General features: G+C 48.6%; 1 protein-coding gene across 1 annotated transcript in view; it reads right to left on the bottom strand.

The window, feature by feature from the left end:
• fto (FTO alpha-ketoglutarate dependent dioxygenase) overlaps positions 1–22,541 on the bottom strand; it is a gene marked incomplete at its 5' end in the record, with an annotated part of 98,052 nt that extends 75,511 nt beyond the window's left edge. The window contains 5 exon segments of the mRNA XM_067248814.1: positions 894–965; positions 968–1,011; positions 3,348–4,420; positions 4,586–4,663; positions 22,464–22,541. Coding sequence (XP_067104915.1) covers positions 894–965; positions 968–1,011; positions 3,348–4,420; positions 4,586–4,663; positions 22,464–22,541 — 1,345 coding nt within the window.
• Between the last annotated feature and the right edge of the window lie 4,922 nt (positions 22,542–27,463).

The raw sequence follows: 27,463 nt of genomic DNA, 5'->3' as shown, positions 1-27,463 counted from the left end.
TGTGTGTGTGTGTGTGTGTGTGTTCTAGTGGCATAGAGAAGTTGGGATGTCAGGGGTCCAATCACCAACAGGAGCATTAATCCCCCAAGCTCCTGACCCGTCAGATCCCATTCCAGGCAGCCCATACCTGGGCTAAAAGGGACATTCTGGGGCTAAAAGGGACATTCTGGGCTGTAAATATCACCCAGACAGGCAGAGCGCCCTTCTCTGGGCCAGGCAAGAGGTAACTACTGCAGTTTGACAGCGCAAGTGAAACATCACGGATTGCATAACCATGAACATGCTTTAAGCGGGTGTCAGATGAGCTTGTGTTCATATATACGTGTGTGTCTGTGCATGTGTTACAAATACAAATGTCATACTATGTCTTTCTTTTTTTCGACACCACACACTACACACAAAGGAGAGGATGAGTCTGCTGCAGCCATCAGCTCCGGGGCGTGATTTACACCCTCATGGCCCACTGCCTGTCCTCTCCAGTGAGACAGCACCAGCCCCGGGTCACAAGACTTCATAAAATAACATTTGGTTTTCTTAACCTCTCTAATGCACACAATTTCATGGAACCTTAAGGCTCCATGAGCCAAAGAAGCCCAGCTGTGGAGTAGCTAGACAGACATCCAGCAGGAGATGTGAGATCAGAGGAACTGGTGAGAGGGGGAGAGAGAGATAGAGAGACAGAGAGAGAGAGCTAGAGAGAGACAGAGAGAGAGAGACAGAGAGAGAGAAAGTCTGTACCGCATCCTGCTTCCATGGGTCATTTGGGACAGAGTAAAGAAAACACTAAAAACACAGAGTCATAAAGTGTTGCTACCTCCGGACACAGCAGACATCATGTCAATGTCTGTGTGTGTGTGTGTGTGTGTGTGTGCGCCGAGCGTGTCCTGGGGTACCTCTCATGTAGTAGCAGTCTCCAGACTGCAGGGGAAGGGTCAGGCCGGGCGTGTGGATGTCCCAGGCCACCTCAGACCAATCCTCCAGCAGCCCTTCTCCCCACTGCTCTCCTCTGGGCTCACACCTGTCAATCACACACAGCCACACCTCCATGGGTCACCTTGCCGTCAGCATCACTGAACATCGCATTTTACACTGGCATACGAGTTGTGACAAGCTGTTATACTAGAGAGCACAAACTGGTACTGGCGGTATCTTTGTTTGTCGTTCGTACAAGGAGGGTTCTTCTATTAAAAGCTTTTGATGTTCGGTGTGTGAGACCGTGTCTTTTGACCCGGTCGTCATCCAGTCTTTTTCAGCCTCCCCCATGCTCCCTAGCCTGACCCAGCCTCAACCCGGCCTCCCCCATGCTCCCTAGCCTGACCCAGCCTCAACCCGGCCTCCCCCATGCTCCCTAGCCTGACCCAGCCTCAACCCGGCCTCCCCCATGCTCCCTAGCCTGACCCAGCCTCAACCCGGCCTCCCCCATGCTCCCTAGCCTGACCCAGCCTCAACCAACCCGGCCTCCCCCATGCTCCCTAGCCTGACCCAGCCTCAACCCGGCCTCCCCCATGCTCCCTAGCCTGACCCAGCCTCAACCCGGCCTCCCCCATGCTCCCTAGCCTGACCCAGCCTCAACCCGGCCTCCCCCATGCTCCCTAGCCTGACCCAGCCTCAACCCGGCCTCCCCCATGCTCCCTAGCTTGACCCAGCCTCAACCCAGCCTCCCCAGCCTCCCCCGACTCTGCATCCGCTACCAGCCTTTAGCCTCAAGCTGCCTACCCCAGCCCCCTTCTGAAGGTACTATGAGCCAAATGCTGGCCAACACCCTCCATCTCAATCAATACTAACGTCTTCCCGGCCTTCTCCTCCCCCCACGTCTGCCTTTCTCTTTGCTCAGCACCGATAAATAGTAACTTCATTTCCCGCCAGTGCTTTGTGAGAGAGCCGCTAATGACACCTGCCCCCCCCCCCCCCCCCCCCCCCCTCAGAAAGGAGGAGGGCTTTTCGGGCCGGGCAGCAGATGCCCCTCCTCCACGACGAACTCTTCCGGAAAACACGGCTGACTCTGTAATAGAGACCGTGGTGAAGGGATAGCGTGCCGGGTTTGGCTGGGCTGTTCAGACATGAGAGGGGCTGTTGAGGGAAGGCAGGTGGCGATGCTAACACGCTCGCATGGTCATCGTTCGACGGCGATACGTCTGAAACAGGTCGAGGTCTACGGCTCGATCGCTGCTTTCAAAAAGTGAGGCTGCCTCAACGCAGAACCATATAGATTTACCCCCAACCCTCGCCCTCCCTCATAAAAGAACATTCCACACCGCAACACTTCCACTTGCTCGGTTCTGGGAGTCCTCACGACGATTGGGTCGGAGTGTGCAGCCTAGCGCTGAGGGGTTCACTGCTGTGAGAGTCCGGATCGAGGGGTTCTCCCTCTGAAGTCTGTGGCGATGGGGTCAGCGGGGCCTACAAAGACGCAGCTGCAGAGTCCCCCCCCCCCCTCGCCGTTTGAAGCCGTCGTTCCCGGGGGTCAAGGTTCAAGCGGGTCGGAACAAATCATCTCAGCAGACCCTTGAAGCAGGTGGTTCTGTTTAGTACTTCACCCTTCTGAGAAGGACCACGTCGGCTGCAGAAATATGAGCATCCTCTGTGCTGGGATGATGAGATGAGGGGAAAACTGGTAACACCAGAGGTGTTTCATCCAATGAAGAAAAAAATACATCAAATTATGTTTTTTGTTTTTTATTACCTGCTCTTGCAATTTGTACACAGTCATTAGCAATAAGTGTTCTTGACTGAACAACCATAAAAGATACGGCACGGCCCTTGAGTAACAGACAAAACACCAATGATGTGTATTATCTAGGCGCAGTACTGTCTAGGAGCAGTTCTCCAACTAGGCCTTCATTTCTCCATATCAGATAATTACACATTGATCATTTCTAGGGGGCGGAGGAGTTAGATGAGATGAGAGGTGTGATAAGGTCTGTTTATTGAAGTGAGTGCGTGTGTGTGTCTTTACGCACGTACGCACATACTTGTGTGTGTGTGTGTGTGTGCTAGTCCCCGTGTCTCTGTGATCTGCCTCATAGCGCCGGTGATAAGCGAGGCCCCATCAGAAACAGAGCCTGCGATGACATTTGATAAAGCCTTGACACTATCGGGCAGACAGATCTTCCGGCTGGCCAACCGGAGGCCTCGTCTGAGATGCTAGCTTCCCCGTAGCTCCTCTGATCCACCACAGAGACACCCAGATAAACGTGAGACCACATTACAATGACAGAGATCACTGATACGCGCACTTTTCCGGGAACACGAGACAGAATATCTAGGTTGTGGGGAGGGGGGGGAGGGCGACATTTTGAGAACATGTGCGCATTTATAAACCCGCTTTTGCTGCCGTGAGCTTTGACCCCTCACCTTTGTTGTCGTGGCAGCTGTAGCTGTACACAGCCACGGGGGACCTGGTGACTAGGTTCTCGTCGTGGTGCCACCCCACCGCCATCTTGCCCATCCCATAGTAAGGCTCTTCCTTCAGTTGGCTTATGGCAGACGGGTCCATGTAGTTGAGCAAGGTGACGTTGAAGGGGGCGGGGCATGGTGCTTGGGGGGGGGCAGAACAGCCCTGGCCACTCTGCTGCTCCTCCTCCTCCTCCTCATCTTGGATGTGGTAGCTCGAGAGACTCTGCTTCAGTTCTGCCACAGGTTTCTCCTGGCATCCCAGCATCGCCCCCTCGGCCTCTGAGCTCCTGCCTGACGCGGGGTTCGAACCTGTGCATTTCCCTTCACTGCGCGGATTTGACCCCGTGACCCCAAGCTTGCTCTGTCTGACCTCCAGCTCTCCTTCGTCGCTGTGTTTGGACTCCGTTTCCAAGTCCGGCTCCTGCTTGGACTCGGAGCAGCCTTCGTCACTGTGCCGAGACTCGGTATCCCACTCCTCGCTGTGTTTGGACTCTGTGTCTCCCTCTTCGCTCTGCTTGGACTCCGAGTCGCCCCCTTCCGTGTTTTTGGACGCGTCGCTCTGTCGGGAGCCCTTGTCGTCGTCCTCGCTCAGTTTGGCCTCCGTGTCCGCGTCCTTCCTGTACTGCGTGAAGGCGTCGCCCTCCTTCCTCTCCCCCACGTCGGACGAGAAGAAGTGGTTGAGCTCCCAGAGTGCCTTGCAGGCGGCCCTCAGGTCGGCGTCACAGCACGACTGCCTGTCTACCCCTACCGTCCCAGCAACGCCAGCGCCGCCGCCCTCCTGATCCTCGCTGTGCCAGGGGATGGCGAAGAGACGGGTGTCCAGGTAGCGGTAGGTGGTGCCCGGCTGGCCCAGCAAGGCCCGGGACACGGCGGTCAGGACGTCGCGGTCCCGGACCCGGACCAGGTCTCTGAGGAGGCAGCCCCTCTGCCTCAGGGTGAGGAGGGCGGTCTGGACCCGACCGTGGAGCTCTGTGGGCAGGGAGCAGGACCGCCGCACCACCAGGCCCGAGTAGCTGGACTCCCACTGGGGGAACACACCACAACACTGCAGTCACATTGCTGTCCCCACATTGACCCAAGCCGGCAGTTTATCTGTGATGGCCTCATTTAAGAACTACTGTATCTGGATCAGACAGGAGGAAACTAGACTTGGTCTGAAGCAGGTCGAGACTGCGTCTGAGGGACTCACCAGCTGCTGGAAGCCCTGGTCTCCAGGCCCCAGGAAGGGAATCTTCTGGTCTCCCAACTCCTGTATGAGCCTGCGTCTCTGGGAGAGACAAGACAGCAGAGCACACAGGTAAGCACAGGAAAAACAACACACCACATGGGTATACAGGGGCATTTTTCTGTTCTACTTTTGTGAGAAGTGTTTATGATGAATGATTAGGGTATTCGGGGGAGTCGAAGAAAGGACGTATAAAACCCAGGCACAGGGAGAGATTTCCCATTTGATATAACCTTCAGAGTCTCCCAATGACTCCCATAGTCCTTCACTGTCGTCTCGCATTTTTATGATTTTTGGAGGCTACAGCGGGGTTCCTCACAACCTTATAAAAGATGCCCCGCACCGTACATGCCTTCCCCCCCCCCCCCATAAAAACCCCAACCTGGTGGACAGATCAAAGCACCTTTCATTGGGCCGCATTCCATTCCGACCTGTAAATCCAATGGCAACCAGCGTAAAACCTGTGATACCCAAATAAATTTCACACAAGTGCCTCCCCTCCCTCCCTCTTTCTTTCCATTTTCTCTCTCCCTCTCTCTACCAATGTACCCTTATCCCAGAGCCCCCTGCACCTCTATTTCAGGTGCACGCGGTTCCACACTCCACAGAGAGGGGGCATGGGAAGTTGGGGAGGGGGGGGGGGGGGGGGGAGGGGGGTCCTGCTGTTAAGACACCGGCTCGAAAGCCAGTCCCCGGGAGTGGGCGGGAGAGCAGCTCAGAGTATGTGATGTTTTAAGGTGAGCAAGAGCCCTCGTATATATTTTCCCAGACATTTACTGCACACGTGTGGCATTTCCACCACCCTAATAACACCAGAGACGGAGGGAGGTGGGGAGGGAGGTGGGGAGGGAGGTGGGGAGGGAGGGAGGGAGGGCAAAATATGTCCTGACTTTTAGAGTGAAATAAAATGTCATTAACATTAAAGTAAACATTTGGTAAAAAAATATAAAAAATAAAGGCTGCGGCCCAATTTTTAAGAAAGGTATATCAAAAAGACGACTAACAGGAGGAAAAGCACAAACTACACAGAGGAGAGGAGAAGTGCATTGTGGGGAGTAGCAGGAAAGCAGGCTTCTGATCTCAGCAGCCGCGGGGCTTCCCCCTCAGGGAGATGCAGCTTTACCTGGGGCTACAACAACACAACACCTGCTGCAACTTTCTTTACAGGCTGCGCGGGAGTGGACGGCCCCTCTTAAGTTATTCTATTTAGAGTGGAACAAACAAAAAGCAAGAAAAAGCAGGCCCCAGACAGTTGGAATCTACAAAACAAAACAACATGCACTATTCATGGCCAGCCTCTGTTCAAAGAGCCCAGAGGAAGAACGAAGGAAAACTGACAACCTGACACACATTGACTGGTGTCAAATTCCAGCTCATGGCAGAGGCTCAGCCTGGGGTGTGTGTGTGCTGTATGTATAGGACCGGCTGTGTGTTTGCATGTATGTGTAATGTGTGCGTAGTCGATACTGTTCACGTAAGCACAAGTGTGTGTATTTGAATGTGTGCGCAAGACTGGTTGATATGTCATTGCCAACTTGACCAAAGCTCACAAGCTCCCGGTGTGTGATGTGCACACCAAAACACACACAGACGGACATAGACACACACACACACGCAGCTGGGCCGGATGGTGCGTTGCCTTTGCTCCGATCGCACACCAGCGGGCTGTCACGCACATGTCAAATACATCAAGCCACTCACAAATTCCACCTCCAAAAAAAAAGAAAATTGGGGGGGGAAGACAAGCTTGGCCCTATGAAGCAGATGGGCTTGTCCTCCATCAGAGCCCAGAGAAGAATATGGAAAGGGAATAGAGAGAGATAAGAGAGAAAGAAAGAGAGAGAAAGAGACCGGGACAATCCAGATACTGTAGATAAAGAGAAAAAGAGAGACACACCAACACGACAAATGGGATAAAAGACGGACAAAGAGAGAGAGAGACAAAGAGAAAGGGGAGGGAAGTGGAGAAAAACAAAAATGCGAAACAAAAAGGGAGCCTGCGTTTCCTCACAGACCAGAGCAAACGGGATTACCCATCCCATAATGACACGGATACCGCGGCAAAAGAGTGCCAGCCGTCTGCGCCGGGTGACATATCTGATGTTGTTTTTAATCTCCCCCTCTTGATGGAATTAGGGAGTGAGGTGGCTGAGCGGTTAGGGAATCGGGCTAGTGACCTGAAGGTTGCCAGTTCGATTCCAAATGACGTTGTGTCCTTGGGCAAGGCACTTCACCCTACTTGCTTCGGGGGAACGTCCCTGTAGTTACTGTAAGTCGCTCTGGATAAGAGCGTCTGCTAAATGACTAAATGTAATGTAAATGTAATGGAATTATTCCCTCGGCCAGACTGTTTATCATCCAAAACATATGAGTGAGAACAGGACTCTATTGGAGCAATGCTGTGTTCTCTGGGCATATGACGGAAATCAAACAGGAGGAGGGATTCTCTCTCTCTCTCTCTCTCTCTCTCTCTCTCTCTCTCTCTCTCTCTCTAATGACCACCTTCAAAGCGCTGTGTGGAGAGTAGATTCATGTCCAGAGCTTAGATCACAATGGCTCCAAATAACTTCCAGTGTGTCTGGGCCTACTACATTAGAATCCCAGCTGGGTAGCGGAGCAAAAGCATTTCCTCTGAGGGACATGTCTGTTTGCAGTATCAGCTCCACACATATGTTTATGCTTATGAAATGACTGATTGTACAACAGGGTTCTCAATGGACTGGTTAGCTCTGTGCTTAGGAGTTGGTTTCAATGGTGGTCCTTGTCCTCCATGCACTAGAGGGCACTCTGGTTGATCTAACATTTCCTGAACACCGATACTGCCCATGTATCTTAGCCTTAGCCCTGAACACAGGGCCTATCAATTCTCAAGGCCCAGGCCAAAGCAAGCTTCACCCCAGTCCCAGTAGTTCCAGCCTCATCCTCCAACCCAGCCCCCAGGGATGACTCATTGAGAGGCAGCTGCCTAATAGAGCTCCCTGTTTAGAAAGCAAACTATTGGTGCTTGTGTGACACCGATTCAAGAACTGGGCCCCTCCTGCAAAAGTGACGGTGAATCAAATATTTTGACAGGTCGTCTGTAAAACATCGGCCTCAAACAGGGTGACTAGACAGGACATCAAACAGGCTTCCGTCCACTTTCATTTGGCACGCCGTCGCGGAATGTAGGGAGCTGGTGCGGGGCGGCCCTGGGTGAGGGAGGATGGCAGGGAAGGCATGGGGAGTCCACCTGGGGGGGGAGGGGGACCCAACAGACGGGCCTCACACCTGGGTAAACAGGCTGGCTGTGATGAGCAACCCTGAGCAGCCCTGAACCCCCTGCCCCCCCCCCCCCATCAGTAGTTTACAGGGTGTAGCTCATGCACGGGGCATGTCTCTGACTGCCTCGAACCACAGTGAGATAACACAGCAGGTAGGTGCCAGCGCGCACACACACACACACACTGACCTGCCCTCCTCATGTCAAACCACCGTCAGCCTCTCATTTGATCGCACGCACATTTGGTTGTTTTAACTTTTGAGCCCAGAGGGGCCTAAATACAACCTCGGAGCTATCTTTGGGAGAGAGGAGCAAAACTTTAACCGGCTTTCGCTGGGGCTCCGCTACATTAGCCATCTGTTTGCGCCAATTTGCAGCACAATCCACTGGAGGAATAAAGCCATGCATCACTGAGAGGTGTAAAGGTTAGGCACGGAATAGGGAAAAGGTAGTGATAGGTGACTGAACACTGCATTCAATGGCTAACCGATTGAAGACCTTCCGGATGCACCACAGAACAAGGACAGCAGTAATGAACACACACGGACGGACGGACACACACACACTACTGCATATTCATTAGTGTGAGAACTGCCCCGTACACTCTGGTCGGCTAGCCTAAACGTTATCGTGTCATGGTGGTGACAGTAGAATCATTTGTCAATATTGACCGAACTGAAAGGGAAGAGGTCTAGGTCCACACACACACACACACGCACACACACATCTCTTTTCTGGTCTAGTCCGCTCACGTCGAGGATGAGAAATGGTCAGGAGGCCGACGCTCTCTCACTAATTGTTGTTTGGGGCTGAAGGGGACATTGTTCATTTCACTTAACAGCAGGTCAAGGGAAGCAGGAGTCATCGATACTGGGGTGTGTCCATCCATCTATCTGAACACGGGGCCAGTCGTTTAAGGGCCCGGCAAACTGGCAGGCCCTCCACGCCCTATTTGGGATACTCATCTAATCACATTACCAGCACTGCAGGGTCATCACACACACTCATTAATTAACCTCTCTCATCACACACACACACACTACACGAAGATCCACACACACACATACACATGCTCATTCCGTACACATACCCTCCCAGCACAAACAATGAGGTTCCACAGACAATTCCAATAACAATCAGATGAAGAGAAACTCGATTCATCACAGCACTCAGGAACGCCGTAAACTGAGAAAAGTCGATTTCAAAAAAAAAAATGCCATCGAACGATCTCCCGTGAGCTCGTCTTATTCTGTCCCACCAGCGGGCCACCCGACGTCCAGCACACCACCTGCCACAGCCCTGCGCGGGTGGAGCCCTGTCAGCCAGGGCGACGTGCACCCAAATCTCAAGATCAATCATCCCAAAGTATTTACAAATGCACCGAGGATAAAGCCCCAACACTGACAGGTTGGCACATACAAGGCCTGTCCGTTTAAGTGCTCTTCAATGTGTCTGCGGTGTTGACATCTATTTCACACTCATCCACACCTAAAAGCACAAAATAAATGTTTTCATGACCTTTAGGGGGTGTCAAATCTGAAGAGGGGGGAGAGAAAGAGGGGGGGGAGGAGAGAGCGGGTTTAAGATGTCTGCCCATGCATGCCTTACATAAGCAGAAATGCTGGAGTGTTAGCCTTCTTTGCCTTTAATTGGGATTCTGCGGCCAGGACCTAACGTTTCCATTAGGGTTATGTCGATAGAGAAGGCTTTTTAGTTTTCACCTTCAAATTACAACATGGTTTCATGAGGTCAGCTTTTTTCCAGGTGGAATGGAGCGTTTTAACACTGACACAGTCCCTTGGTATTCCGACATGGACTGGTTTGTTACAGAAGGGGGGGGAGGGAGGTGTGTGTGTGTGTGTGTGGGGGGGGGGGAGGTATGCAGGGAGTGAGGGAGAAGGGCAGCGTTGATTGAAAGACTGTGATTAGTGGTTCTCTGCGGGGGTGCACTGGGGCCCCCGAGTTGGACTAACAGTGTTGTTGGGTCTGGAGGTGCAGTCAAGGAGAAGTCAGTGCTTACGAAAGCTCAGTCTCCCTCTCCCTCCCCCTCCCTCTCTCCCAGCAGCCAGCCACACTCCTCTGCCTTTCCACAAAATCAATATGGCCGTGCAAAGTGCAGGCACGGCCCGGGGGAGGGCTGGCTGCGGGGCTGAGGGGGCTGAGAGGAGGAAGTGAAGCGTCCTCCAGGCCTGTCCCACGGGCAGTGTCAAGGACAGACCCGGGGCCAGGGGGCTGGGGGGCCTTGCTGCCGCCCACCCCCGGATATCGTCGGGGCGGAGGGGATCGATAAGCAGGCAGAGCAGTAAATTCCCCGTCACGCTCCTCGGGGCCCGGGCCGGACGCGCCACGGGCAATGCCACCTCTCCTCACCTGGACATTTTATTCCTGAAAGCGAGGGGATTGGAAATCTCTGACAATAAACGATTCAATAACACTTAGGAGGCATTTTTGTGGAGCCCGACCACAGTGGTCACACATATTTTCTCAACACCACGCATGGCAATGGCACTCAAGCACATCGGAGGTCTAGCTACTGGCTCTGTCTTGTACACAGTCTGGAGATGGTGCGTAGTGCTAGCCAAGGCCCTAAAATGCTATTCACCAATCATCTGTATCTAGCGGGTATAATCCCCACGCGTCGCTACAGAAAGTACAGTTTAGCATCTACTGTACTCGTGCCTTTAGTCATTGTCAGCCGTTCTCATTTCAATACAGCGGGGTGCGCGAACAACAAGCTCCCGGATGACGTCTTTGCGGAGTGTGACGGATTTCCATCTGTCTGTCCGCGCGTGTGTGAGGTGTGAGTGATGGATAACGGTGGCGGTGGCTTGTGTTTCTAATCCGGTACCACTGTACGACAGTCAAGAGCCGGCTAGGCGCAACACTGAGCAGGGTGATCAAGGAGCTCAGCTGACAGCTGAAACCATCCAATCAGGCTGATGTCCCGTCTGGGCGCGTCCTTCAGGATCCATGCTTACAGGACGTGATCTCCCGGCTGTCGCTTCATCGCGGATAAAGACGATTAAGCACCCCGACGCAGATGAGGGAAATAAGGGGAAACCAGGGGGGGGGTTATGACTTCCCTGACACGATGACAATCGCAATGCTGTAGATAACATGCATTCAAACTAACCATATCAATCATTTGCATATTGAAAACATCAAGGTGTTGTTTGCTTAAGTTCGAATAGGCCTCAGTTATTGGACAATTGCATAACGTAAGTTCCCAAAGTCAATTATAACAACAAGCCTCTGCAACATTGAGAGATCCTTGAATTTCCTGTATTGAGCTATTGTGAATGATCAGATTGCTACTGAATGACGTTTAAATATCACAGGAGACCGTTTACATAGTGGCTGAATGTCTTCCTGGAATTCTGAAGCCAGATAAGTTGTCTATAATGGCATTAGTCAAATCCCCACATATGGCAGAAGGCATTTTGACTTGCTTCAGATACTAACCCCATTCTTTATTTATTTATCCTTCACTCATTGTGAACAAAGGCAAATATTCTACCAGGAGCTGAATGGACTAATCCTCTAAACGCTCTTCCCAGTAGCCTGAACAGTGACAGATTAACATCCGGGAGGTTTACAAACCTACCCATTTGAAAATGTAATTGCTGGTGGCATGCTGGGTTGCATGCGTTTAAGTGGCAGGTTAATATGAAGCCAGTGAAAATGGCGGTGGGAGTCGATGAGGTCCGGGCTGGGCTGAGCTGGGCTGGGCTGGGCCGGCTCGCTCACCATGACTGGGAAAGAGGATTCTTTCACGTACGGGGAGGGGGGGGCTGAATGTGTTCTATCCCCTACCCGAGCCAGACACCATGGTTACTGTTCACTTTTTTGCTAATTATTACAGCCAATCAGAGGGGTTAACGGGGCGGAGCCTCAACGGGTCATGTTCTGGGGCATTTAGCAGTTGGCAGGAACGGAGGTGAATGCATTACACACTGGCCTCGGCCAATGAAAATAAAACACTCTTGACATCTGAAGTGTACTTAACACAGAGGGGAGGGAGGGATCAGGAGCGGGCGGGCGGGAGAGAGCGAGGGAGGGAGGGAGGGAGGGAGGGAGGGAGGGAGGGAGGGAGGGAGGGAGGGAGGGAGGGAGGGAGGGAGGGAGGGAGGGAGGGAGGGAGGGAGGGAGGGAGGGAGGGAGGGAGGGAGGGAGGGAGGAGGGAGAGAGCGAGGGAGGGAGGGAGGGAGGGAGAGAGCGAGGGAGGGAGGGAGGGAGGGAGGGAGGAGGGAGAGAGCGAGGGAGGGAGGGAGGGAGAGAGCGAGGGAGGGAGGGAGGAGGGAGGAGGGGAGAAGAGGACCCTCACATTCAGTGATGTCCAAGTGCCACCTAGTGACAACTACATGGTCCTCTCGTCCTCCAGGCTGTAAAAGGCCATCCTAGGACAGGACCTGGACTGGACCTCAAGTCTCCCACACCAGGAGCTTAGCCCAACACAGAGAACCTGACCCACAGAAGCCCTACCGGACCAGGTGAACCGTCACTGGGCATTACACTCCCTTTTTTCAACAATCTTACAATAAAACTCTACTCATGTCAATCACAACAACTAGTCTATTTTTTTTTACTTTGGTTTTCCGATTGTGAGGATATAAACCCCAGGAACACGGGTTGATTCCACCTCCTGTACTATGGGCATTGTTCCAGGCCCGTCCCATGGCTCAGGACGACCCCGGCAGAGTGTTTGTTGTGCTGGGGAGGGGAGAGGGGAGTGCAGGGAAGGGGACCCCCCGGTATAAATCACAGGCCTGCCAGGGCCCAGAGGTGAGGGAGATGAGAGTGGAGGTGAGCCTGAAATAATGCTTATGTCACGCCGGGTCAGCCCTCCATTATGGCCGTTTCAAAAACTATTAATCTTGCTTGTAGTCAGTGGCCTATAAATAATTACTTCATCTCACCTATGTAATACAGCATGACCAGCAGTCGAGCCTGGTCAATTTGAAGCAAGGTTCCAGTTGGGGGTGGAGAGCCACAAATTACCATCTCCCCCTGTCGCTTTCTACTTGGTGAGTGATGTCCCACTCACACTCGGTACGGCCTTTACACTCTGCCACTGATTTAGATAGATACACACACACAAGCACACACATATACTCCAGCGTGGGGAGAGTTTCACCTCAACCGAATGAGTTTAGAAAAAGACAACAGTCAAATAAGCTGTCCCAAATCAGACAGGACAATCTCAACCACTAACCTGAACTGGCCTGGGTCACTAAGTCCAGAACACAGCATTTCACCAAGTACCCCCCAAAACATCTAGTTTTCTAGAGCCACCAGGGAGGCCGGCCTTCACCTCCCTCGCAGCTGCTCAACAGCGCCCCCTTGAGCAGCAGAGCAGCCGTAAGAACCAACCCCCCCATGATGGAGCAGGACGGCTCCAGTGCCGTGTTGTTACACCCCCCCCCCCCCCCCCCCCCCTCCAAACCGGGGACAGCACAATAAAGATGGCTATTGTAAAAACACACAGCACATATAAAAAGAGCCATGGTGCCGTCCCCTTCTATAAATGTCACAGGAAGTATGTATGGAATGACATAAATAAATATAACCCTCCGGTGCTTGTCACAGCTGGCATCCCAGGTGCAAATTTAATTAGTCAGGGTGAAGTCTCCCTTGTTGTCAGGGGGTCCTCGGCACGCGGCACTGTAAACATGCGCTATATCCTAATCAGGTGTCAACGCCGCGTTTGATCAGCCTGCGAAAACTTGTCACAAATCCCCCGGCATGGAGTGGGCCGGGGGGGCGGAGGGGGGAGAGAACAAAGGGAAGGAGCTGTCACTGAAGGAGGAGGGGGGGGGGGGGAACGGGGACGAGGAGAGTTTGCCCATTAGTAGTCTTCCTTTCCTACCCTGTATTTCTTCCCCCTCTCCCCCTCTCTCTCTGTGGCTGCCCACATAGACGAGTCCCTGACAGGCGGCACGGGCCCTGTGATATCCCCCCACAGCACACACCCCAGTTAGAACACACCCAATGCGTACACCTGATCACGTACCACATACCCTAACTAAAGTAGTACACTGGTTTAATAGTTTACCCAAAAAAACAGAAAAACTCAATGGCGGGTCCTGTTAAAAACAAGGCGAGCGAATCAGAGACAAGCGCGACATCCTCCCACCCCTCGCCTCCGAGCTGAATGAAGAACACAGCAGAAGAAGCTGGCTGCACGGGAACTCACGCACCATTAGATTCTGTTTACCTTTCATTTATGTTGATATTGAATACATTAGCCGATTGAACCTGCTAAGAACACAGGCGACTGACAAGCGTGAATCGTCTTTGCAAACTACCATGGCAACCGAGATTATCATGAATGAGAGGTTGAAAAAATATAGAAAACCTCAATAGACGATACATAAATTAATTAAAGGACAAAAAAAACAAGTGGAGAATTAAACTTGGAACATCTGTCAGCGACTTAGCTTCCCATCGTAATACCAGTGTTAGAACATTTATACCCTTGAAGTTAATGATCCCCTCTTTAATTGACAGTCAACGAAAAGTGGCTGCTGCAGCATCCTGGAAACGACGATAAGAAAGCTTTTGCCCCTCTCCGAAAAACCAAGAGAAAAAAAAACAGTTTAAAGAACCTTGGCACTAATCCCTATTGTCATCCTGGTGCAGTAGAGGGACTTACAAATACAGATAACTCCGCAGAAGCTGTCTGTTCTGCTGGAGTTACGGGGGACAACGCAGCCGCGGCGCGTCCAAAATCAGTCACTTAGATTAATACAATCCCTATGTGCTGTCAGTCACATGGCACACCAGGCTGACACTGCATTTACATGAGTCCATCCCATCCTGATAACAATGGCTGGTAGAGGGTCCACTCTCTCACTCACTTAGAGACAGTAGCCTGCCTCGCTGGGGTGGGATTAAGCTCATGGGTACCTTCCCTCTTCAGTGACACTGCAACAACAAGTTTGTAGAGCTTTAAAGTATCACGGTCTTTACATACGGAATGTGTGGGACCAACTGTCATTCAGGAAGCACACATGGGATGCAAAAACGAGAGCAACGGTAAAAAAAAACACTTGTAGACTAATGACGGTTTGCTGAGATAAGGCTGAGTTGTTGTCACCTTGCGTGTTTGCCGTCACCTGGTGTTCTAACTGTGCAAGACTATAAAAACCCTACGAGGAGAGTAAACAATGTCTATTCAAAACATACTGCACATCCAATAGGCACTCTGATTTCAAAGACAGCTGTGGGAGACTGCAACTTTGGAAACATGTGAGGATAATATAGAGAGCAGGTGAGCTACAAAAGAGGTCATCTCAAATGAAGCTCATTTTAATTATCCCGGATCCAAAACTCACCAACATGCTTGAGCCACAATTAAGCCACAATTAAGCCTAATTAGCACTAATGACATTGTGAAGACTTTTGAGGGTATCTTACTGAGTGTTTCTAGCTACTCCTGAGCTTCAGTGCTTAGTCTTTGCTGTTGCCGACTTTCACTTCCACAGTGCAACAAATGACAGTGGCTGCCCTCAACATTACAGGGCCAGGTCACACATGACACAGGGGCTGACAAGTGAACCAACACCCACACACAAACACACACACAAAAACCAAAAAACAGCCCTGACACGACCACCTACTACATCCCACTCTCCCTATCCCTCCTCCTCTCATTCTCTCTCCATCTCACGAGAGACAACACTCAATTCAGGCCCTTTACCCAGGCATGTGGATCTGACCTGCTGCCCCCCAGTCAAGCTCATCTGAATAAACAGAACAGGGAGACAGGGAGAGGAGGGGAAATCTGCCTATATTATGATGGGAGAAGAGGAGAGAAGAAGAGAGCATGAGAGAGGATTCGGTCGGGGGGCTTCTTCTTTATGCACGTTTGATCATGTGGTTGACAGCGCCGGCTGATGGAATTACGGACTGTTGAACAAAAGGTTGGGGGGCTCCTGGCGGGGCCTGGGTGAGTGGGCTTTCCGAGGCCTGACAGTGCAGGGCTCATGACAAGCCCGCCGTGCCGCGTGCACGCCCGCCTCGGAAGTCCGTCACTCAGAGCAGGCCCGGGCTGGGGAGGGCCGAGCGTGGTGGGGAATGAGGAGGGAGGGGCGGGTGGGGGATGAGAGAGGGCTGGTCAGAGGTTAAGCGCAGAGAAGACAGCAATGAAAGGCAACTGTCATGCACCAGTGCTCGCTCAGGAGCCGCCTGTCTCATGGAGAACATGCAAAGTGCACTTGCCGCGTCCTGACAACCCCACCCCCCCCACCCACCCCCCCGCCTCAGTTCTCTCAAAACAGGCCGGCGCCACGGAATGGCAGCCAACGCCTGACAGCGTGCCAGTCAAACTGTCGGCCTTTCCACATATGCAAGAAAAAGTTAAGTTATGTAGGCTCATGAACAAAAACACACAGACTCCAAGGAACAACTGCCAACGAATGGAGGAGTTACCTGAGGCAGCCATTTAACAAGACTATAGACATCAACAGGTAATGTAGAATGTCATGGCTGGGAAGTGGTAATCTAATTAACGTACCTCAGTAAGAAGTACATTTTGCATTTGACAACTACTGGCCGCCAAGTCAGTTACTGGAATTTTAGTGAATGGCGGTTGTTGAGAAAGGCCTCTATCCAGCTGGCTATGCTAAGCTATGCTATGCTAATGCAAAAATTGGTTCGTGAGAAGGGGGCACTACCCGCTCCCTCAGTAGTCTCCCCTGGGCAATAAGCTTACATGCCAGGTACTTTCACACACTTTCATTACACACGTTTATGGAAAGGAACTTATGATGTACAAATTAACAGTTACAATTTACAGGGCCCAGTGAAAGTGGCCTCCTGCAGCTTTTGTGAATGAAGGGGTTTGGACTTCTCATCAGAACCAGATGTTGGCTAAGGCTAGCGCTAGGTACTTCCATTTTATTAGAAAGGTAAACCATTACAAAGGAAAATCAATTTCCGAATAAACAGCAACAGAATCCTCCCACCACAGTAAATAGAGCAGGTGCTTTAAGAAGTCAAATGAGCCTTTTTTGGAGCTAGCCTAGTAAAAGCTAGGCTAAAACGTTATTGTTGCCATGCCTAGACAACTAATAAAACCACTAGAGTCTGGTACATGATGTTAAAAATAAGTTTACAGCCGCACAATTGCCATCAAGCACTTCACTTAAATTGATGGTACAGGAGTGTCAATATCTGTCACACAGCCATACCCCCTCAACATTGAAACACATTTTTTGATGTGGCCTTTTGCGCTTTATAGTTTGTTCAGTCAATCGCTGACGTGCATACACACACACACACACACCTTGGGACACCAACCAAATTCAAATGAAAACAATGACGTTCCAAGATTATAGCCTCAAGTAGCTAATGACCCCCCCTGAGGCCATGGCCTCTCTGTCTGAGGTGAGGAGGTCATTCCCATGTTTATTCAGAACCGCTCCGCCGCAACCTATTGATTGGATTGATTATTTCATGTTGGCCTATATCACTTCTGATAGGGCTCTGTGTGACACATGAACCCTGCTAGTAAGGGTCACAGTCGACGTAAATTCATCGACATTGACGGTTGATCCAGCCAACCAGTTAAGATGATCCATGTCACAGGACTCGTTTGCGAGTAGCTAACACCTAAATACAAACTGCTATAGGCTCATGATGGACATCTGTCAAAGGAGCTGTTCAACTTTTTGGCCAGCACTATACCTAAAAAGAGATTTAAAAAAAGGATTGATAATAATCATAATAATAATATAAAAAACAGGATTGCTCACAGCAAAACCCAACCTAGATTGTGTGCAATCAGGCCAACCCCTCAATACAGTGAGACAAATCAAATCAACAGTCAATCTGTCAGGGAGAACCCTTTCAGAGGTCGCCTGAGACCAACTCTGGGATTCTACAGAGCTTCACATTGACATTGCGTATGGCAGTTTTACAGCCAATGTTTCCAGTGTTCACTTAGGACAAAGCCCTGTATGGATGAATCCCCACGCTGAGCCAAAAAAGTGCTTTCTATAACTCACTCTAGTGGTCTATCAGATGGCTGTGATGACTTACATAAGGCCACCCCACACCCCTCCCCTGGTTTCTGACTCTGGATGTTTAGTAGGATCACAGATGCTCTTAAACACATCCCAGGGCCCTGGCAGAGCAGCAGATATGTGACCTAAGACATAGCAGCGGACTGGGCTGTAAAAACCGATAGCCTTCCAGATGCAAACCAAATGTAGACATCATGCAACTCTAAAATGTCATGAATTTAATGCAGATCATTGTAAAAATTGTAAGAATAAGAGATTAGACCTATGCACAGACACGATATGTACAACTGTATGTTTGATTTTAGGAGATAATTAGATTACCAGCCGAGAGGATCTCAAATATGAGTTGCCAAGTGCCAACATTCATTTCTTATGTTTTTCTTTAGGCAACTCTTGACGTTATTCTCTATATTCTGTACTATGATGAGAGACCACTAAGCCTATAGCCTTGGAATAGACTATCTGAACCTAAGCACAACAGAACCTGAAGCCCTTCTTCCATCAATCAATGACACATTGTCAGGTCCTCTGCTTGAAGGGTGGCTTGGTTAGCCAAGCTGATCTATAATGGACGCATGCTAAACACAGCAAGTGAAAGCTCAAATAACCACAACAAGGTGAAAAGACAGACAGGCAAGACAGAAGCTTAGCTGTAAAGCCCCCCACCATCCCCCCAACCCCTCCACCCCTGTCCCCCCCATCCACATATCCAATCAATGAAGGACCCAGGGCCTTGGGCACGCACTATATTACAAACCAAACTTCATATTCATTCATTGATTTACTTCTTGGAATAGTATATCATTGAACTCCAATGGGAGCAAAAACATAGACCGGGGCTGGGGTCAAGCCTCTCGTGGACAGATGTTTGCACAATATTGATGGCGCACGCAGAAAGAAATGACTAAATACCTGGATCAATAGCTAGTTTCCCTAGCCATGACAGCTCAAGCCAGATGGAAATACAGAAATACATCTTTACGGCTACAGGAGTAGACCTGATGAAGAAGGGGCTAAATACTCTCGGCCTGGGGGCAAACTCTTTGATCAGCAGGGGGCCAGAGGGGACTGGTGGGGGGTAATCGGATGATAAAGATGCCACAGCACACAGTCCGGGGGATGCTAATGGACACAGGGAGGCCAGGGATACCACAGGTCACACACCCTGGGCTTAACTGTCTGTGCTACCTGGCCCTCTGTTCATTTGTAATGTTAATGGCATACATCATTCTCAGCCAAGAAAGACTAATCCATAGCATATCATGACGATGGACGAAAAAAGGGGGGGCTCTGCCAATTCTAGACGTAATCTACTGTGAATCAACCATTGGCCAACCAGAGCCACATCTCCAGCCCCAGCCTCGGCCCCAGCCCCAACCTCGGCCCCAGCCCCAGCCCCAGCCCCGGCCCCAGCCCCGGCCCCGAGCCCTCATGGTGATGTGTGCTGCTAATGACGCGGGAGGAGCTAAGCTACCGGCTCTTATTTACAGAACAGCTCAATTACAGAGGACAACACCAGGCTCATCGCTTCCCTGCCCCACACTGGTCAACAGAACCATAAAGAGGGAGGAACCAGATCGTTCCCGGCTCCTTAATTAAATGAAAGCTGTTGAAGCAACTCCACCCACATACCCCCAATCCCCGCCACCCCTTAGAAGCCAGGAAAAACAAAGCCGTGACACATCGAGGACACCAGACACTCCCAGACACCGTCCCTGCTCGGCCCTAAATCACAGGCGAGTAAACAGGCTCATTGGGTTTCGGACACCCTTCACCCCTGCATCCTGCCCCACCCCCCGTGGCCCGGCGCGGGCCACAACGGGAGCAACACCGTGGCAGCAATAAGTAATTCTGCAAAGGATTAGCAGCATGATGATCTGATCAATACAGGGTGCTCAGGCCGTTAGGAATGCAGCGAGGAAATGGCCCCCTCTGGTAATAAAGCAGCCCGTCTAGGTTCTCCTTCATTTGCCGTCTCCATTAGTGTAATGGTATCATTATCAGCCACAACCGTATTTTTCCAGGCTCTTTTCCCCCAGCCCGGACCAGCAGGGGTCTGATGAACTCAGGCTAGCTCCCACGCGGAGCGCCCTTCCACTCCCCGGGCCCGGATGTAAATCTATCTGCTCTGCTGTAGCTGGTGCTAGTGGTGGTGGTGCTTGTATGTTTCCAGCTTTAAGTATTCCTACCCGTGTTTTATGTCAGTACCCAACACTATTTCTCAATTATTGACTCATTAATAGAGACGGCAGCACATGTAGTGCGGCTAACAGGGAGAAAAGAGGGCTGGCGGAGTGCAAAAGTTGCTGAATGGGCTGAATCTGACACCACCTCCTGCTAGAACACCAGGGCTGACATGACAGGACTGCGGCATTAGTCGCCATAAATCGTTACTTTTACACTAATTCACCAAGCTAACATTTTCTGTGGGGGAATTGATTAACCATGTCTAGATGTGTGGCCACATAATCAGCTTTTACCTCTCTAGTTGTTAATTTAACAGAATTGCCAAGGGAAACACAAACCATTTTAATGAGTGTTCAGGAATTAAATACCCTAAACAGCTTGCGCGAGCTGCCAGGGATAGCCAATGAGGCTGATCTGAGTGATAGGGCTTCAGCCAGGACCTCGTGAACATCTGGTGACCCTATGGGATCATTACTTAGCTTTCTGCTCTGACACATTCCCTGCTTTTATCCGTTACCGCTACACTTTATACATGTCATCACCGGACAAACAGATATCCTCAAAGGCACCGACAGCGAAGCAAGGCCAGGGTCAACTGCATTTCCACACGTGTCAGTACACGGCATCAACTGCAGTTGAAAAGCAGAATATAATTCATGGACATTTTGTAAAAGACTACAATGGAACTATAAAACTGGCCAAGATACAACATAGTCTAGTGCACATATTGTATAACGGTGTTTAAGAAACAACATGCATCACTGCAGGCTAATGTTAAAAGACTTAGAGGGCTTCGGTATTTGGTAAGCCATGATGAATATCTTTGCTACCGTCTTCATAACAACACGATGAGACAAATCACAACACATTTTAATGATTGCGTCTAACTGCAAACATGATCACTTACAAGACAATGGTCTTATCCTCGTTATTACTCATCATGATGAACCAGTCTTCTTATAACAAGCCACCAGGATGAATGGGAGACTCCTCTAATTGGGCTGTTCTGTGGTTTTTCAACCATTTTACCATTGCAATCACTCTGGTTCGTCCTTGTATTTGTCTTAAAAGAGAGGCAGAGCTGTTAGGCCTTTGTGCAGGGCAGTCTGCCCGAGGGCCAGCTGGAATGAGTTCTCTCTCGGAGCGGCTCATCTGGTCGCCATGGCCGCGTTCGTAAACAGGAGGAACCACGTCCTACATAGTTTCTGTTCTGTCAGACATGATCCAAACATGTGCCATAGCAGACTGTGGCCAAGCTGGAGAGAGACGGGAGAGAGACGGGAGAGGAAAGCAAAGAGTGAGAGAGGGTGAAAGAAAGATAAAGAGACAGGTAAAAAAGAAAAAGAGAATATATAGGCTAGCCTATATATAGATAGAGAGGGAGACAGACAGAGATAGAAGGCGAGAGAGGGAGAGATGTCTGGACCCAGCATGGCAGATTTTCTTTTTCTTCCTCCAAATAAACATCCCATCGTGTCTGTCTTCCTTTCCATCACACAACCCGTAACCTGAAGTACCGTAGCCTACAGCCCAGGAGGGCAGAAGAAAAAGGTCAACTACCAGAAGCTCTCTAGCACTCTAGCTTTGAGTCCCAACAGTTAGTGATAAGCACTTTCCTTTGCAGGACTAGTCAATATTATAAGAAAGAAATAGGGAAATGGCGTAAAAGGTATGGGAATACAACATACACTTGCAGGCAATGTGTAGACAGACTGTGCACACTGTACAGTACCTTTGACTAAATTTCATTTAACTGTAAGTCTTAAGCATCGCACATGGACTAACCAACTGGCAGGCAGCCAATTAGTTGACTGACAGGAAAACTCAGCATACAGTTGTCTACAGACTGACAGACTTTAACTTGACCTATTGAAGGAACTAACGTGACGTATGATAATTACAAAACAAATGCGTAGGTAACTGTATGTTTCAATGCAAACATGTATATGCCAATTCGTTATAGTGTGAAGGAGAATATAGGGGACAACCATGTTAAAGAATAGTAAAACTGCCTGTTTTAACTATTGAAAATGTAATGATTTCGTAATTTTGACTCAAAATAGTCACGAGGATGGCTGCTGAAAAGGAGGCACTTACAAGACTAATTGTTCTTGATTCAGACCGCACAACTCAGAAAAGCAGTGTCTGATAATTAACTGCATCACGTTTGATGTTAATAACACGACCTTATAGCTGAATGAAAAGAGAAAAACACAATGAAGGAAAGAAGCAACGTGATGTTTGCATTGGAAAATGCAGTTCCCTATCTTTCTAAATGCAACCAGCATCACCACAAAAGGGACACAAACTCCCCAACGAACGACTCGACTTGGAATTTGCCCGACCTAACGGAGAAAAACGCTATCAATACCTTTCTTCTCTTCTCCCTCTCACTGTCACCCGATCTTTTCATGTTCCTAGAGTTGTGTTTACACTACCTCGCTCTAACTTGAGGTTACGTTGGTAGTTGTAGTTTACAAGTAAGTAACATCATATATATGGACTTTATGACCACGTGTGACCTTCAAGTACTTATTTTAAGTGGTAGTATAGTTGTAGAAGCATGGATATATTACATGAAAAAAAAAAAACATGTATAAACGGACATTATAGTAATCTACAGGTATTGTACAGAACTACATTTCCCATAACTGACTAGAGCTTCTGACCCAGTCGTAACTTGACGCAAACGTGAAATATTGTCGTGATGACGCGGCTCAACACTGTGCTGATTTGTAAATCATGTGTATCCTTTAGTGCTGGGACAGAGCAATGAGAAAGTTGTAGAAATCGATGCAAACGCACAACTTGATGTTTCTGAAAGCCCCATTGACTTGCAGAGGCTGGCACTTTAGAAGAAATAATGTAGGCTACAATAAGTAGGCTAATACAATGTTCTACTTCAGCAAATGTCAACACTTTAGATTGAAATGCCAGATGGCGAATTTTAGATTCAAACGGTTGTGCAGCCGACATTTTAAAACAAGACTAAAGTTGTCACATATTTTTACGTTTTTCGTTTTTTAATCATTTTTTTTTAATTAAAAGCATAGTTTTGAAAATCATTGTGTAGGCTATAAATAGCAATCATGCTATCGCGCCAACATTAGGCAATGCGCCAACATTTTACACTACCAGTGCTGTTTCAGGTAACGCATCTCAAATCCAGGTGCTTTACCCATCCGTGGCTTCACAGCAGACCGACTGCGGTCCTTTTCAACTCACCACCGACTATGAAAGCAGACCATCAGCACACGGTTTTTGCATTTATGTCTCACATGACGTGTGGATACAGGTACCTTCTCCCTTGGGTTCACCCAGATACCTCATAACATATTTTGAATAGTGTTGAAATGTGCTCTGTCCATTATTCCTATCAAAGCACACATGTGAAAGACTTGAGCTTCACAGGGGACGTGTGTGGGGTGTGGTGAGTGAGTGAGGGGGGATTGCAAGGTTGGAAACACCTGCTATGTATTACTATTACAGACTTTGATCAGTGTCTTCATTAGTTTCCTTTGTAATCTCCTTTCTTTTATGGTAGAGCTGACCCAAACAAACCAGGTACAGTGATTTAACACACATGTTCCTTTCACCTGTCTTGTAAAAAGCTCAAAAGCTCTCCTGCTTTCAAAGATGTACGTGTGTCTGGCATCTTGTAGCCATAAACAGGAGTTCTTTTGATTCCTATTTATAACCTACATTTCCTCCCTTCTCTGTTCTCTTAAGAACAGTATATGTTTGAAAAATATCTTCAGAAACACATTGCCAGAACTGGACCCATATGCATACCTCCTATAGAACATGAACATATGGTAGCATGTAGGGCTTTTCAGAACAGTAATGAAAGAAAGTTGTAATGATGTTATTAATAATTTCCCTTTAACTGGTTTATGTCTTGAAACCCTGTCCTCATTTCAATCCATCATTACATTCCCTGTGTGTGCGAAAAACTATCCCTCACACACATCCTGTCAATCATACTTCTGAAAGAAAAGGGGGAAAAAATCAAAGAAAAGAAGGGTTCTGCGTTCCAATTTCTGGTCTGTCAGGTTGTCAGGACACCATAAGTGTCAGGCACTGGAAGTGATCCTAATACGCAGGTTCTTCATGGTGAAATGGCCAATTACCTCTGTCGACAATGCCCGTCATTTGTCCCTCTGTGAATCAGGATATTTACTATATTGACTTCAAGCATGTCCATTCCAGAGAGTTCAGCAGAGGGCAGGGGCAGCTCTGTGCACTCAGATTTGGTATGCTTTCTCTGGCATGGAGAAAAAAAAGGACTTTGAACTTTTGTAGCTCATCATACTGTACAGCATGTCCCTTTCTGTAGTCAGGCCAAGATACTGCAGCACACGGTGGGAGTATGTTTTCTGTTAATGCACATCACATCAGCTCTGGATGACCCATTGACAAGACTCGTCTTTTGTGATATAATGAGCGTATAAAAAGCTGGGGAGAAATCAAAGGTGAGGACGATGCGGTGCCAGAAATGCAGTTGAGCACATTAAAGGAAGACAGACACTATTGTGCAGTTGTTGTATTAAAACCAGAGCTCTGACCCAGCATTCAGTTTCAGCCAATTCCTCAAACTATGGCAAGGCCTGAAAATAAATTAATAGAGACAGGCTCTTTTGTGAATGATGATATGTTTCCTCTGTGGGAGTTTAAATTGGGCCACCTACACATATTATTGCATTATCAAATTGTTGTTTGGTTTCCACAGACTAAAAGACAGGACCAGGGAAAAACTACTGGAAATTCTGCAAACAATGGTCCGGGTTAGTCTTGTACTGTGAGTGAACTTTGCTCAAGGTACTATTTGAAACCAACAGATTTCAGCCACCAAGACTCTTGCCAGGATTTACCCTTAGCATATTGTGGTGCATCCATGAAGACGAGGGGGTTTTGATTTTTATTTGTATTGAATGAGCATATGGAGAGAGTATGTGCCTTCTTAGCTTGCTAGCCGTCAATAATAAGCCTTAGGAAACAGTTATTTGTCAGTGCTATAAAGCAGATTGCTGCCCAGTGGTTTCAATTAACATCAAAGAGCTCTTCACAGGCAGTAATAGTTATATCAAAACCTGAAATGTATTATTTAGGTTCCGCGCTGGAGTCCTCCAAACGATTATGTCCCCCTTTCAAAAGAGATTTTCTTTTCTTGCTGACTTTTACATTCCGTCTGTTCAGACTTTTCTTTTTTCTTCCAGTGCCCTCTTTCTTTGAAGCAGCCCACCTCAGCTCCATCACAGACTCTTTGTGCCACCAGGGTACCTGGCTGAGAATGGCTGGCCAATTAGCTGGGTTACAGATTTCAATAAGAGGACGCTGTCCTCTGCTCGTGTGGGAGAGTCCAACAAATTCAAAGCAGGCCAATACTGAATATTTCTGTTCTAACTATAGCTTCATGTCAAATGATTAGCCACTGTAGCATGTATGTAATGTCCATGTTCTCTAAAGTACTGTATGCCACACAAACAGGCCTTAAAATGTAACCACGTTTGGCCAAAATTGTATTTTTTGAGGTTTCGCATGTCATCAGTATTGCAAACCTCTACAATTATGCTTCTGTTATGTCAATGTTTCAGCACACGAGACCAGTGGTGACTATAGTGAGTATTTTGAGGTCATTTTGTTACTCCCCTTCCATCCAGTATTCCAGTCAGACTTCCAATATTTGACTTTATTTGACCGGTATCACAGCTATTCAGTGGCTTCAGCTGTAGAACCAACATGGGAATATTACCATGAGAACCACACATGCAAATCAGAGGACTTATGCAAACTCCCTTCTGTCTTTGTTTTAGTGAGACTGATGCTCAAACCCAGAAACAGAGCTCTGCAGGGTTACAGCTTTTCCCTTTGTCTGCTTTGGTGGCCCCTAGCCGGAATGGCGTTAAAGCCCTGGCAACCCCTCGGCCAAGGCTAGCAGGCCCCAATAAAATGATTCACAAAGTACATACACCATTCGATACATGTTGATTAAGCCTCAATAAATGATCAGACAGCACCGCAAGAAAAAGCCCCTGTGGTTAGTGAACAGAGAGAGCGTGCAGCCCCTGGTCTAAGATGTGGTATACCTCCGAGGCCGGGATCGTTTCCAGACACCGTCAGCAGGAAGTGCTTCGCTATTGCTGTGATTTGAATACCATGATCACTGAAGAGTTTTATAGGAAACCCATTTAAAAGTGAGGTTTGACATACAAAAGAGCCCCTGTTTAAATCTCACGCACAATGTCAGTCTGAAAGACATTATGAAAGTATCTACGGAAGCATCCATCTCTCAGTGTGTGTCCATGCCTTTGTGAGCCGGCATCGCAGGGAAAATCTTTTATGGAGATGGAGATGACTCCACTTTAGAGGATGGTTTTATCACTCAACGCCACGTTGGAAATTAATCCCACATTCTGATGCATAGGATGAGCTTAACTTTTATTCAAGAGTGTCTGTCGGAAAGTAGTAACTTTCATACAAAAGTTAAAGGATCTAGCAAATATAGTTTCAGTAGAATCATTTAAGACACAATGACCTAAAATGACCCTTAACCCCATGCTTTTCATAGTTGTGTTTATAAACTGCCATCTCTTCTCATTAATACTCCAATTCTGTCTGAGTTACAGTTGACAAGCACATCAAAGAACCTGGGTGAACAATAGCTAAAATGGCATTAATATGATATGTAAGAGTCCAACGAATATTGGGAGTGATCCCTTTGAAGAAAGCATGTTTTGCATTACAGAATTTTATTGGGGCTTTTCTGGTCTTTAATGTGCATGTTTTCCCCCTGACTCAGTGTTACTAGGTTTTGGCCTCTTCGGTGGTTGTCTATTTTAGGTCATGCTCAGTTTGTCCTGTTGCAGACCAGCTCAGCTTCTAGAGGCCATACAAGTCTCTCTACTATTTACTCAAACCTCAAACCTCAGGACATACCAGCATCTGACATTTAAGTCAGTAAGACTTTGGTATAACATTTAGAGTAGCCATACAGTATAGCCAGTCATACACTCTTATTCTCAGTGCCTGTATGACTAGTAGGAATGACAGATCCATATAGTTTCCCGTTTTTTGTTTATTTATGAGATTTTGTACTTTTTCATTCATGGTATGGTAGATTGACATGTGGAATGTTCTCCTGCACACATGCTCACCTCACCCATAATAATGCTTGACTGCAGAGATAAAAAGTTATTTGTGACACATATTCAATCCCCCTTACCTCACCCCAAAGTCTGTGATTCAAATAAGATATTGACGGCCGAGCTGCGAATGAAATTGTTTTTTTTTCTATTGTCACTCCTGATTAAAACAAGTTTTACACTTCATGTAGTCCACTGATTTCAATTCTAAGGAGATTCATTTATGTCC

Source organism: Osmerus mordax, chromosome 13 (genome assembly GCF_038355195.1).
Source record: "Osmerus mordax isolate fOsmMor3 chromosome 13, fOsmMor3.pri, whole genome shotgun sequence".
In the NCBI taxonomy this organism is placed as follows: domain Eukaryota; kingdom Metazoa; phylum Chordata; class Actinopteri; order Osmeriformes; family Osmeridae; genus Osmerus; species Osmerus mordax.
Note: the sequence above shows the minus strand (reverse complement) of the source record. Positions and strands in the feature narration are given on the sequence as shown.